We start from the raw sequence: 13,437 nt of genomic DNA on the forward strand, positions 1-13,437 counted from the left end.
CAAATATTTTCTCTTCTGCTGATATATCTCTCCATTTCTCACTTGTAATACTTTGCAATATTGCAATATAGCAATACTTCTCTCTGTTGATGGAGTCCTACTAAAAATATAACTTAACTTGTCACACCTTATTTTCTGCTTAGTTATTTTGTGCTCACTGCCTGGGCAGTGAAAATCAGCTAGGTCCATTATCTTTCTCTCTTTAGTCAGCCAACCTCTTAGATTATTTTTGGCCATAGATTTGTGAAGTTTCTTATTACAAAATTCAAATTTTAGCACTGTTTGCAGTATCTCTCTTTAAGGTGTACTTTGTGGGGAAACAACAATACAAAATTTAGTGAATATTGTATTCTCCACCTAAAATACTTTTGTACATAGTTAAAATAGATTATGGCTTTTTCTGGCAGTATGGTATCTGGATGTTTTGATTATGAATCTTGTCTGACAGATTTATAGCTTAGTTTGCCTATTTTAATTTTCATCTTAAAAGAGTGAAGCCCAGCATTAGAGCCACCTGAGATTAGTCAGCCTTTGTGGGCCTTTTTTCCAAATGCTACTGGCTTTGTTCTCTCCAGTGATTTACCAAGGAGCTTTATTTAGTTGCTATGTTGGAATTATTTTTTTCCCCAAGTAGATTATTTCCTCTTTAATCCTGTGAAACAGGAGCCATTAGATCCCAGAGATGTTTTAGAGTCATCTGGGCTGGCTGTTTTGCTACAGGTTGGTAACTGATTCTGATTGAGGTTGGTAATAAAAACTTCACTGTAAATAACTGACAGAAAGTAGTCTTATTCCAGTTACTACCTGGCTGAAATGGGAAGCTGATCAACAGACTTCTAATGGTGAGGAAACATGGTCCGATACTAACAGATTTGAGTAACAGAATGTCTCAGTGTTCTGCTCATAACTTTTCTTTTTTTCATGTGGCACCCTCTTAAACTGTGCCTTAGAATAGTTCTGCTGCAGGATTGTCCAGACATTCTGTGTAAACGAAAGAGTACTTACTTGTCTTCCATAAAAAAATTCTACTTTTGCACAACATTATTGTCCTGTATATAGAAATATCTTTCTGTTTTGTTGTGAAGAGGAAGGCATAATATTGGTATGTAAGGAAAGGATTCATGTTAGCAGAGCAATTAGCTTTTTATGAGAAATCAAAAATATCTTAAAATTTTTAACAAAGTTGTGTGGTATGTAGCCACTCATTAGTGTTCTTGACTCCTAACTGTAGAAAAACTAAGCCCTTGCATTCATTGTTTTGCTGTGGTCTGATTAACTTGAAGACCACTTAATAGCTCATTGATTAATTGCCCTCAGGAACTGAGAAGCTACAAGAAATCAAAGAGATTCAAATGGCATCTATTCAACATGGCCTGTAAGACCAAACCTCCATTCCAATCCAACCCAAGACAAACAAACCATACATGATCAGACAAATAAATCTTAAGTGATGCCATGTAGGGAGATCTTGCTATTTAAATCTTAAAAATGATTGAAACTTATACTTCTGAGATTCACATCTTCTAGTATCCCTAGCTTTTGCACATAATCTGGGTTTCCAGTCAAGATGAGTTTAACAGTATTTTACAGAACATCAGAAGAGAATTTTATATAATTTTGCTAACATCCTTAATTGCAAATATCTAGGAGCCTTAGTATAAAGAAAAATAAAAACCAATAATGTTGTACTAGTAGTAGAAAACAATGAAAATAGCTTCCTTAACTACCAAAGGTTTTAATATTAGAACTCAAAATAGTAATCATTATCTGTAAGACGATCACAAGACTTCGAACTATTTATCTGATCGGCCTAAATAGGAAGGAAATCCCAATAGCATATAATGGATTTTTTTCCATCCTACATTAACAGGGATCAGTATGATAAATACTATAGAAATATCTACTTTGGCGTTCAAAGAAAAACTATTTTGTGCCATTATTAAGCATTTGTGTTGGGACTGCTTTTCTTTTTAGGAAAATCTTACCATTGGTTGTCAGTGGATACAGCTTTGTATATTCTCAAGGAAAATGAAACTCAAGAAAATCTACAGCTTGTGAGCTTTACTGAACAACAGAACAAAGAGGTTAGATGGTTTTGTATTCCTATTTTAATTTTTGTATCTTTATGTGTTAATGTTGCATGCGTGAGTTCCCATGTGTTTGGCAGGAATTCAAACTGTACCTAATCAGGCTAGAAGAGAGAAGAAACCCTTGTTCTGTGCATGTTCTCTTTCAAAATTGACAGAACTTGTGCAAGGTAAGATGTAATACTGTCTTAGTTATGCCCTTTGGATGGGCTGAAATGCAAGCGACATGTATGGAAGTAATGAAATTCTGGTGAGGACCGTATTATCATGTGGTGTGTAGGCAAGTATTGCTGAGTTGCTGGCTATCTATATAGATACTCTGTGGAAACTCGCTTGTATTCCTGCGCCTTCAAAAACAAAATTTCAAAGGTAAAATTTGTTAAAATTTCCTTTAATTTTCTTTCTTGTTGCCATATATATGATTTTGAACTTCGTAGTGCACAGAATATTCTTATCCTATGGCAGAAATAAAGGAGGAGAAATGGCAGCGTTAACTTGCTTCCCCCTTCCAAGCCACAGGAAACTCAGCTTGCTTCTTAAACCCTAAGTCACTTGTGACTTTTTAGACAGGAAGTTTTTGCTGCTAGTTTGAACAAAGTTGATAAATCAGGGAGGAAATTAAAAACTCTGTGGGTTTTGTCAGCCTGCTACTGGCTGCTTTTGTTTTAAAGTTAAGCAATTAAAAGGTGTTACAAATCTGAAAAATGATAGGACTGTTATTAGACACTTCTAGTAATGACTGTTCTCCCCTCATCTCTGGTCCTGTATGGTTTTCTAACTTTTATTATAACTAAGAGATCCACTAGTTTTTGTGTCTTTAAAATAGCATCATACAGCATGTCACTGTAGACATGTTTTCTTTAAGGAAAGAACCTAGCATTACCAGTGTTTTCAAGTAATTAATCACTTTTGCATGAACATAACTAGTAATAAAGAAAGGTATCATTTGACGAGTAACTTACAAACTTGTCTGTCTTCCTTTAAGAGTAGATGTTTGGATGGAAAGGGGAGCTTGGATCAGGAGTTTACTGGCTACTCCCATTTACGACAGGCTGTAGGTTGAAGAAGGTAAAAACACAAATTGCTGGAGAAGCAAAACTGGTGTATAGAGGTGAAGATGGAGAACTGGCTCTGACCAAAGAGTTCCGGTGAGTCGTATTCCCAAATAGGCATGGTAACTATTACAAACTTGTGTGCTCCAAATAACATCTAGCTTTTTAAAAGCTGTATGTTACTAAAGTACTGTTTGTACAGAATATTCTCAAATAGACTGAATACTTATTGACAATATTATGAGACAGTCAAGGAAACAAGTGTTTGGAAATAGTTCTGCCTTTTTCATCTTTTAGAGCTGCTTTATTGGATATATTTGAAACAATTGATTTGGATGGAAATGGCCTTCTGAGTTTGGAGGAATACAATTTCTTTGAACTGAGAACTAGTGGTGAGAAATGTGATGAGGAAGCATGGGCTGTATGTAAAGGTAAGTTCATTGCTGTGCTTGATACAAGTAATTAGGGCTATCAATCTACTTGCAAGCTGTTGTTTATAGCATCCTACTATGTATATAGTGTAGAAGAACTGAATATTTTGTAGCCTATACTAAGAATACATGTAGATATTGTTCTCTTCTCCCTTTGTTTTTCTTTTTTTTCCTTTTCCAGTCTCCTGTCCTTTGTTTTGCTTCATTCTGGATAGTGTGCCACTGACCTTCTGCTGAGAAAATTCTTCCCATTGCTAATTTCAAACTTTAGTAGGTGAAAGATTTTGTAGCTGCCAAAAACTACAGTTTGCTAATCATGGATCATATGGTGAATTAAACTGTAACAGGTATTCATTTAATCAATCTCTTTTCTGCAGACTAAGCTGATACTGCTTTCATACCTCACAAAGTGTTGAGAGGGACATTTGATAGTGTGTATGTGATACTTTAAAAATGGCATCTAGAGCTTATGATGATTGTTCAGAAAATTAGACGTTAGAAAATGCCTATTGCAACTATATATTTTCTTCAGATGTAAGCAGTTTTTCATTAAAAATCCATCTTTTGAAGGTTCATATATGATGTGTCAGTTTGTCCATATTGTGCTATATGACAGCTGTGAGATTCTGAGACTCCTGTGAGTGAGTTGAGGAAGCTGGCAGTCAGTTAAGACTCTTGCAGCTGTGCTTTCTTTTCTGTCTGCTGATACATCTCATCAACGTTACTGGACATCCTGCCAGCTTGCAGGAACAGTGTTGGGCCACAAACATGAATTTTGAAGAAAAAAGGAATTCTGTGGCATTGCTTTAAGCTCGCAAAGGCCTTGAGAATGCACATATTTATCTCATAGCAGGGCTAAGAGAAGTCAACCACCAGTGACCATAGGCTGCTGTGATAGTATGGTGCATGAAAGCAGTGGTTTCAAAGCATGGGCAGTTTAGCTGCAGTGAGTGAACAAACTGGAAATTTAGAAGCCATTGTATGAAAATTAGAAGTTTCTATAAGAAATACAGTTTTTCTGCAACTCATGTCTGACATGCCAGTATGGCATATCATTGTATATTGGCCCATGTCATGTTTGATATAATTCCTTTGTGGGCTCTGATAGATTGCTTAATTTGGGCCAAAATACTTCAGATCTGGCAAGTCCTGATAAATATTTCTCCCCAAAACACTCTTAAGATATTAGACTTTTTCCTAAATGATGGAAAGATCATACACAAATACTTTTCTATATATGAGTTTCTTGTCCCTTTCATGCCCATACATGCTATCCCACACTTTATGACTTTGTCAGTGTTATGCCTCTGCACTGGTCTTAACATGAGTAGGATGGGTGGGTGGGTGTGAAGTGTATAAGAGAGGAAAGAAGAGAATACAGTGAATGTTTTACCAGGTCATTAATCAGTTGAAGGGTTCAGACGAATATCATAAATCTTGACACCAAAGTTCAAGCCATTTATTATAGTATCTGTACCCTTAGATAGATTTATTAAATTGGTAATCCCTTTTTAATAATATATAGTAAAGATTTAGCATTGTTATGAAGATGAGAAAACCATTTTTAAAAATCTCTGACACAAGGACATTTCAATTATGTGTTTGCTGACATTAGAGTGGTCGATCTATGATATTCTATCTAGAGAGGGGTGTTAGGATTACTGGCATTTTATTGCTTTTTAGGAACTAAGTAAATCATTTCTATATCAAGGACCTCAAGCACTAAGGATGCTGGCTCCAGCAGACTTTCATTTCCCATTGCTAATACACCCCATTCTGCAAATCTCAACCACAACAAATACTGCTAGCAAAAAGAAAAAAAAAAATCAGTATGAACTCTTTCTGTTTTGAAGTCTTGCCCTCTTTTGGGTTATACAAGGGGCCAGCTGTTTCTAGTCATTATCTAAAATCCACAGGGAAGCTCTGCAAAGAGCACATACCTGATCAAGGACATTTTTTTCCCAAATAATACCGGAGAGCCTGAGGCTGCAAGATGGCTCCATCTTTCAAACCTCATTAACATAAGCAGGAGTTTAGCTTTGGAAGAATAAGGGGTGTTTGCAGAGAGAGCAGACGTTAAGTGCTACCTTATATTTCTTTTTAAACAGAGAATTTTGATATGAAGAAGAATGAACTAACAAGACAAGGATTTATGGATTTGAATCTCATGGAAGCCAATGACCGTGAAGGGGATCCTAGTGACCTTTGGGTCACTTTATTGTCTCTGGGCTACAATAAAGCATTAGAAATGACAGAGGTATGATAGCCATATAGCAAAAATAACTGCTTCACATACAACTTGCTGCACATGTTTAACTGCAGTACTGTTTCTGACTGTCATAAATTGATTTCAATAGGTCAGTGATCCAGTCTGAACACTGTTAATACAGCGTTTACACTATGACTTTCAGTCATTATGGTATTCTGTTTCTCAGGATAACACTGAAAGAGTTGAAAGAGGAAATTTGGCATTTGCTTTAGAGAAAGGCACTATTTTGTGGTGTTGTAGAGGAAGGAATATTGGGTTATACCTGTTGACAGCATTCACGCACCCTGCTCATGGGAAGTGGTAAGAAGACAGCAATGGTAAACTGACCTGTCAGCAAACCTACAAAATGCAGGACTTGCACTGCTTAAAAAAGTCGCTTCCCTGGCGCAAACCACAACAGCAGTGGATAAGGATAAGATAACTCCCCCCGCCCCCCCCCCCCCCCATGATTCAGAATTCATAGTTTTCAGACATGGCCGTTTCTATTACTGTTGCCTTTCACAACCGTGTCTGAAGGCGTTCAACACAAAATTTTAATGAAGGGGCTTGGGGTGGCATACTGTTTACTTTACAGGACCAGGGATTATTTCTCTGCTGTTTCTGTGTGCTTATAGATTTATTTTTGTTTATTTCATTTTTACAGAAACAGTATCTATGTTGATGTTAATAGTTCTCACTAAAGAAAGAGGATCTCTTTAATGAAGAGAAAAAAAAATTATGAAAAATTAAAGAAAACATTAAATATGCAAATAATTTAATAATTTAAGTTTCATTCCCAAGAAAAGCCGATTGTTTAAAACCATAGTCTGATTATATTATATCTTTAACTTTTGTTAAACAACATCAGGTCAGTGTAGTCACCATATAAAACCATACGTGTGTTAAACAAATATGTACAGAACCAAAAATACTCAGTATGGTTGAGAGACATCAGTTGTGTCTCAGTGAAAATCTTGAGATCATGGTGATTGATTTCTTAATGATGAGCACTTCCTCCTTTTCCTGTGAGCATGGTTAGCAGGGCAACTACAAAACTGTCTTTCTGCATTTCAGACGTAAGAGGGAGCTATCTTCTAAGAAAGTAGATTTTGGGGAGTGTTTTATCAAGTTAGAAATTTCAAAAAGGTTTTTTTGTGCCTTATACTAGCTGTGGTTTATGGCTGTAGTCTTTGCTTTCCAAAGAACAATATAGCTTTCCAAACACTTTAGTCGTTCATCTAAAAATATACATCTACTTAACTTGTGTCTATAACTTAACTCTTTAATTCCTCGATTTCAGATGATTTAAGAGATTGATATTTCAGGAGCATTGAGCCTCTAACAAATTAAAGATAGAACTTGAGAAATCCCAGTGGATTCCAGTAGCCATTTGAAAGAAACCGAGGCGCTATTACTGAGTCTAAGAAAATAGAAACTCCTGGTTGTTGCACATACTAATCTTAGCCAAGATAACTGTAAGAGCGGAGTCCTTAATGCAATATTGCAGATATTTTAAATCTGTATGAAGTGGCACAAATAGCAAGAGCGTGACAGGTAAAGGAGACAGGTTTATTTCAGACACTGAAATACATTCACACTTCATCTTAATTCCTGTACGTTTTGCTATCCAAGGAAGGGTTTGCTGTGTTGGAGCCGAATGTGCCAAACTGCATATCGAGTGTCCTGTGACAGGCACGAAAAACGTTCATTTGTCCTGAGCTTTCATTTGGTTTAAAAGATTGCCACAGCTCTCAGGTTTTGAATATTTAATATTCAGTGACATACTTGTATTTGGGTAATTCTACTTCAGAGCATATATGAAAATACTTAGGAGCTGTGGGTGAAAATCTGAGGGGAAAAACTACAGGAAAAAGTGATGATGAAATTCATTTTCTCCATTGCAGGCATGCCCCTTTGTCATTGACATCTATGCAGAAAAATGCAAACCCAGAATTAAAGCCATATATCTAGAGGCAGGGAGCTCACAACTCAACAGGGCTATTTGCAAGTCTGTTGTTAATAAAGGAGAGGCCAAAGTAATGGATGGCTGTGAAAACATAATCATCTATACCTACAAAGCGGGCAGGAGAATCACTTCTGTTATTGAAAATAAGGTATGGCATGAGACTTCTGTAAGGTACTTTGTGTTAATTATTGTCTGTGTGTCTATTATTGTTGTTCTTCCCTCCTTGCATCGTTTTTGAGAATTACATTTTCTGATGTTTCTGATATTGTTTCTGTATCTAGTTCATTTAAAAAAACAAGTGCCTGATCCAAAGCTCTTTTTGACAAATGACTCAGCATTCAAGAGAGTCTGGATTAGTGTTCTTGAAAGGGACAGCTTATTATGAGGCAAGCAGTTTTAAGTATTGTATAGAATCTGAATATTTGTTCATGTTAACATTCCAAATTTTCAATATTTTGATAATTATTGGAGACATAATATGTTCATAATACCAGAAATCAAATATTAAGAACAGGAAATACAATTACAGAAAGAGTAAAGACTACAGCATTTATGTTATTTAATGTTTTCAGTGTGTATAAGAAAGTAAAAGGGCAGTGATTTGCATTGATTGTATTTTAAAAGCATATTATAGAGGAACTGTTAACCGGCTGGCAGGCCTACTTTATTACTAATCCCAGTTAACAATTGTAAATCCAAGCAAAAGTGGTTGGTGAGAAGCAGAGATTTTTAAACCTTTTTGCATAGATCCTAATGAATGTGCTGTTCATTCTCAGTTTCACTTATATCAGGAACTGTGAGTAAATAAATACAGTGCAGTAAGATGCTAAACTTAAGACGCTTTAAATCTTGAAAGATCACAGCAAGAAGTATATTTTTAAATGGACAAACATGCAAAAGGGGGTGGGTTGGTGGACTAATATTAGGACTGAATGCCGAGGCTCCTTGGAACTACGGGTTTAGATCTGCACTTCGCCCTTTAGGGTAGATATACTGGAGTTATTTATATGTTTGGGGATATGTAAGAGAAGGAGATGAGGTCTGTACTGAGGCAACTGGATGCTGCCTGATTAAAATCACTGACTACTGCCATTTATACCATTTAGGTTTCACAAATACCTCTGTTCTGCATTGAAGCAAATAGTTGCATTTCCCTGAAAAATCTCATTAGAATTTGTAGACTGGAGGCTTTTTTGTATTGTAAATGTCTGGAAAGAAATAATAAAAAGGCAGCTTTATGCATCGGTCTTCTTTTAATCTTCTCACAGTGCAAGCAGCCTGATTATATCTTCAGTTATGGTACTGATGATTTTAATGGAAATAATTGTTTCTTTGTTATTTTTGTAATTAAATTAAGGAAATATGCTAGTTCCTGAGGGATTTCATTATAGTCTTGCATATGTATTTAATCAGTGGGTAGAGAAAGGTGTCTGTCTTCTAACCCTCCCCAGTGAGGGTGTGAACTAGGGAAATTAAAAGACTTTGCATGCAGGGGAGCCTCAAATTTCTCGGGTAGTAAGCAATATCAGGTCTACTGTCTGCCCATTTATATGCCAAAATAAATAGTTAATGAGGCATTTCCCATCATCCAAAGCACAAACTTCCTATAACATACCCTCTGTGCTAGGTGAATATCTGTGACCTTGTTCCTGTTGCTGTAAGTATCTTCCGGTACAGGTAATTCTTCTGTTTGCCTTTATCTCACTGCCATGTAGACGTGAGGACTTCAACAAAGTGATGCCAGAGCAGCTAGATCAAAGTAATGAGCAGCTTAACACTAGATTGTGTTTACATTTCTGCAACGATACCATATTTGCACTCTGCTGTCCACAAACCCTTTGTACTGTAAGCACCAGAGATAGCTCTCTTTTTTTTGTGTGTGTGTCAGACCTTACCAGTCTAATAGTAGCTTCTTTGCTGCGTAAGGCTGATTGTGTAAAGTAACTGTGTTTCTATTCCATTTCTCAATACAGAGAGCTTGTTGGATAGCATTGTCTAAGAATCAAATGTTTCCCAGTGTCTCTGTCAGATTTTTCTGGAGACAACTGAATAACGGGGTACAGTAGCATGTCTTTAGGTCTTGTGTCTGAGTATTGTCTGGGATAAACTGGTGGTTAAAGAATTTTGTTACCTAAGCTTTCAGTTTTATATATTGGATCCTTCTTGCAGAGCTTCAGCAAGAGCATCTCTTCTTTAAGTGATTATACTTATGTTAATTTCATCAAATATTTTGAAAAATCTCTATTAATGAAGTCTTCAGAAATGGCCTGTAGTGGATGTTGCAAACAAAAATTGGGCAAACATCCAGTGACACTTCTCCAGATCGCTGTCTTAGCCTCTAGTGATTTGCAGTCTGAGCACTACTTGAGACAAAAATATTTTCTTTGTAGTTAAAATCTAGTATGAATTTGTCCAGTTACCTTTGAAACTATGTAAACGGTTAGGATGTGTAACATTCTGTGGCAAATAGCTCACTCACTAAATGGTGTTCCCAAGTTACATCTTCATAAGTGCTTAAGTTATTTCAATGAGCCTTAAATGACTTTTGACGATGGATCTGGGCTCTGATGATGCTAAGGTACATTTGAAACTGTTACTCTTCAAAGAGAATAGACATCAGCACCCTAAAAGCGTTTCTATCCTATAAAATAGCAAAATCAGAGGAAGTAAGAGGAATGTGTAGTTTTTACATGAAGAGCAGCCACTTAACCATTAAGCTAATGGGTTCCTTTATGTTTTCTCGCTTGCAGTCTGAAAACAAAGTGATTATTCATGTCAACAATGAGCAGAGTAAGAACTGCCTAAGTAATAGGGGACTTACTGTTTTTGCTGTGGAAGTGGCACCAAAATCCATGATGGTAAGATTTTTATTGTTTAGCCAACTGAAAATCTAAGCAAAAAGAGAAAAATCATGTGACATCTTTACAGTTTCCTTTTGCAGGTCTTTTATCATGATAATGAGCATGTGGATAGTGGCATCTTCATCACCAATACAGATCAGCTATAGTTCTTGATATTTTAAAGCTGAACATGTACTCAATGTATCCACGTTTCCACGTGCAGATTGCTATAAAAGTCCATAGCTGTTCAGTTTTTCATATGTGTGCCTGTTTCAGTTGCCCATTCAATACATGTACCATTTACTAATATTTTTTTAATATTCTTTTTCTAAGGCTGTATTTTTTTTTCACTTAGAAAATTTTAATCGGATACATTGATGTCTGTGAGAAACAGCCCAAGCATGTGCTAGTCAGAAACAAAAATATATGTGTTGCACTCCTTATGCACAGCGTGATTTGCAGATGGCTAATTTTTGTTAAACTTGACTTACGGATCATATTTAGCCAAAAGGCAATTTGATCTGCTGATCCCTATTCCAGAGCTGGGCAGGCTTTAGTGGGAATTCTAAATGAGGGTTCTAAGGGAGAGAATGAGATTGAAAATGCATTACAAATGCAGATGATATTTTTCTTCCATCACTTATGAAGAAAATCCAGTTTTTATTATTCTAAAAGTATGGTGTCTGTCTTTAAAAGAAGAGGCATCTGAACTATTTTTTTATTTCACAGCTTTCCAGTGTGGATGCATTCAAACCCATTGTAAACAGATACAGTCCCATGACATGGGCAGGGTTGGGGCCTGTTCTAATATCACTGCTGATGCTTTAGATATCTATAGCATGATCCTGTAAGGTGTTTTATTAATTTTAATTTTGGCTTCATTCAGTATAAACTGTAGGCTCAGTGCCCCTTATGGATATTTTGCTGTCATGCAAATTAAATTCAATAGTATGTTTTGAATACCAACTGTCATTAGAGATGATGAATGTTCGTCATCTAATGTTAGTGATATAAGTACTGAAACAGATTGTTTTGCTTACATAGCACTTTAGGTAACATACACGCAGTTCTCCAATAACCAACTATTTCACCTCTGTTTTCTCTCTTCTATACAGGTTTCTCAGCATGTGATGCCACTGAATGAGCAGGAAGAATGGCTTTATAATTGTGTGCATTCCCTCTTACGTTAAAAATTCTAGTTAGAGAACCGTTTCTTGGTAGCCTTCAGACTAAACCAGGATTTTTTTTTGACTAGACAATTTCTAGTCTTGTCCTTCTCAAAAAGCTGGCATATATTTATGCTTCCCAGCGTTTGATTTGTTAAAGCCAATGAATCACATAAGTACTTATTTCTGGTATCACAATTCTGCTAAAAGCCTTTAAGAAACATGTATAGTGATAGCATAGGGATGGAATAACTGTAAGTATGTAAAATCCTTTGACAGAATAGAGTACTCATCACAGATGGTCTAATGAAATACTTGGGCATGAAAACATTGAGACACAATAAAAATTAGTACTGTTCAGTAATATAGCCGACAGTTGTAATGTAACTGTGTTTCATAAAGGCTAGTTTCCACAAATATACTCTTATTTTCTATAACATATTGTGTAGTTCCATCACATGCTGGAAATGTTTCACTGAGGAGAAACTTGCTTTGTTGAATTGGTCTCATGGGTTCCTAATTAAAAACTATTGTGGTTTTGACATGAGAAGTATAAAGGGGTGGGGTTCATGATTTTATTTTGCCACCTGATACAGGATTTGGTTCTTTCCCCTTTAATTTTATTTGCTTTTTTGTCCTTTGATCGTAATACTCATCTTACACTTGTTGTGAGTAATTACTGCCTGGTTTTATACTCTTTCATATAAAATAAAGTCTGCCTTTTCATATGCAATAAGGAAATAACTTTGAGGAAAGCGAAGGTTTGTCTTGGGCTCTTGACTGTTAACAGCAATTAATTATTTCCAGGGTAGCTGAAATAAGGAGACTGAAGTCCAGCAAGTGTAAGCCGCAATAGCAATGAAAACCAGCTTTGAGGTACTAAAAATATTCAGCCTATTATGTTTCTCTGTTTCCTCTAAATGTCTGTTAATGTGGAAAAAAAAATTATGACCTTGGTCACTGGATGCTTAAAAAGTGTCTGAGTTTAAAATAGACATTAAATGTATGTGACCTCATCTATCTGCAAAGGCAGCAAGTAGTCTTGAAAAGCTATATTTGTCTGCTAGCAGCTCCTGCGCTCTGCTGTTACTCTGCTGTAATCGTACCCTGGGCAAGTAAATGTCAGTTACAAAATGAGAGCTCTGCTAGAGGCTGGCGGTGATTTACACACTTCAGTACTTGGTGCTCAGGCAGGTTGACTGGTGATCCTTTAGTTTTCTGGGTGTTTTTTTCGTAGCAGGTACAGCAGATATCGTTTTCATTTTCAGAATTGTCTAAAAAAAGTAGAAGTTGTATTAAGAGGCCCCACAAATGTTTGGTAATTTCTAGCAAACAACTGAGCTCTGTAAATGCTGCCTCAGGCGATATGTGGATACATCAGAAGTTCCTAGCTACGTCTCTAGGAAGGAGCTGGGAAATCACGAGACACTCTCTGTGTACAGCAGACAGTACCAAGCGAGCACCCCAGTATTTGCATTTCTTTTGTTTATAAAATCACTCTTGTTAGATGTGGCAGGAATCCATATGCACTCTTTCTGCATTTTAGGAAAGGAACGGTTAAAACTGGAAGAAGTACTTAGCTGAGGAATCACTGCAGGTGAAAAGACTTGGTTTTGCTGCAGGTAGGGTCTAAGTTAAACAGGACAC

The 13,437-nt window shown here is 36.3% G+C and overlaps 1 protein-coding gene across 3 annotated transcripts in view; it reads left to right on the forward strand.

The window, feature by feature from the left end:
* Positions 1 to 12,769, forward strand: part of EFCAB7 (EF-hand calcium binding domain 7) — a 30,644-nt gene extending 17,875 nt beyond the window's left edge. For 2 of the 3 annotated variants that reach the window (XM_075037283.1, XM_075037284.1), the window contains exons 9-15: positions 1,975 to 2,084; positions 3,078 to 3,235; positions 3,437 to 3,570; positions 5,679 to 5,827; positions 7,723 to 7,932; positions 10,535 to 10,642; positions 11,740 to 12,590. In XM_075037283.1, the coding sequence (XP_074893384.1) occupies positions 1,975 to 2,084; positions 3,078 to 3,235; positions 3,437 to 3,570; positions 5,679 to 5,827; positions 7,723 to 7,932; positions 10,535 to 10,642; positions 11,740 to 11,814 (944 nt within the window). In that variant the 3' untranslated portion in view covers positions 11,815 to 12,590. The other variant, XM_075037285.1, reaches the window with a different exon arrangement.
* Positions 12,770 to 13,437: the final 668 nt, after the last annotated feature.

Source organism: Buteo buteo, chromosome 10 (genome assembly GCF_964188355.1).
Source record: "Buteo buteo chromosome 10, bButBut1.hap1.1, whole genome shotgun sequence".
In the NCBI taxonomy this organism is placed as follows: Eukaryota; Metazoa; Chordata; class Aves; order Accipitriformes; family Accipitridae; genus Buteo; species Buteo buteo.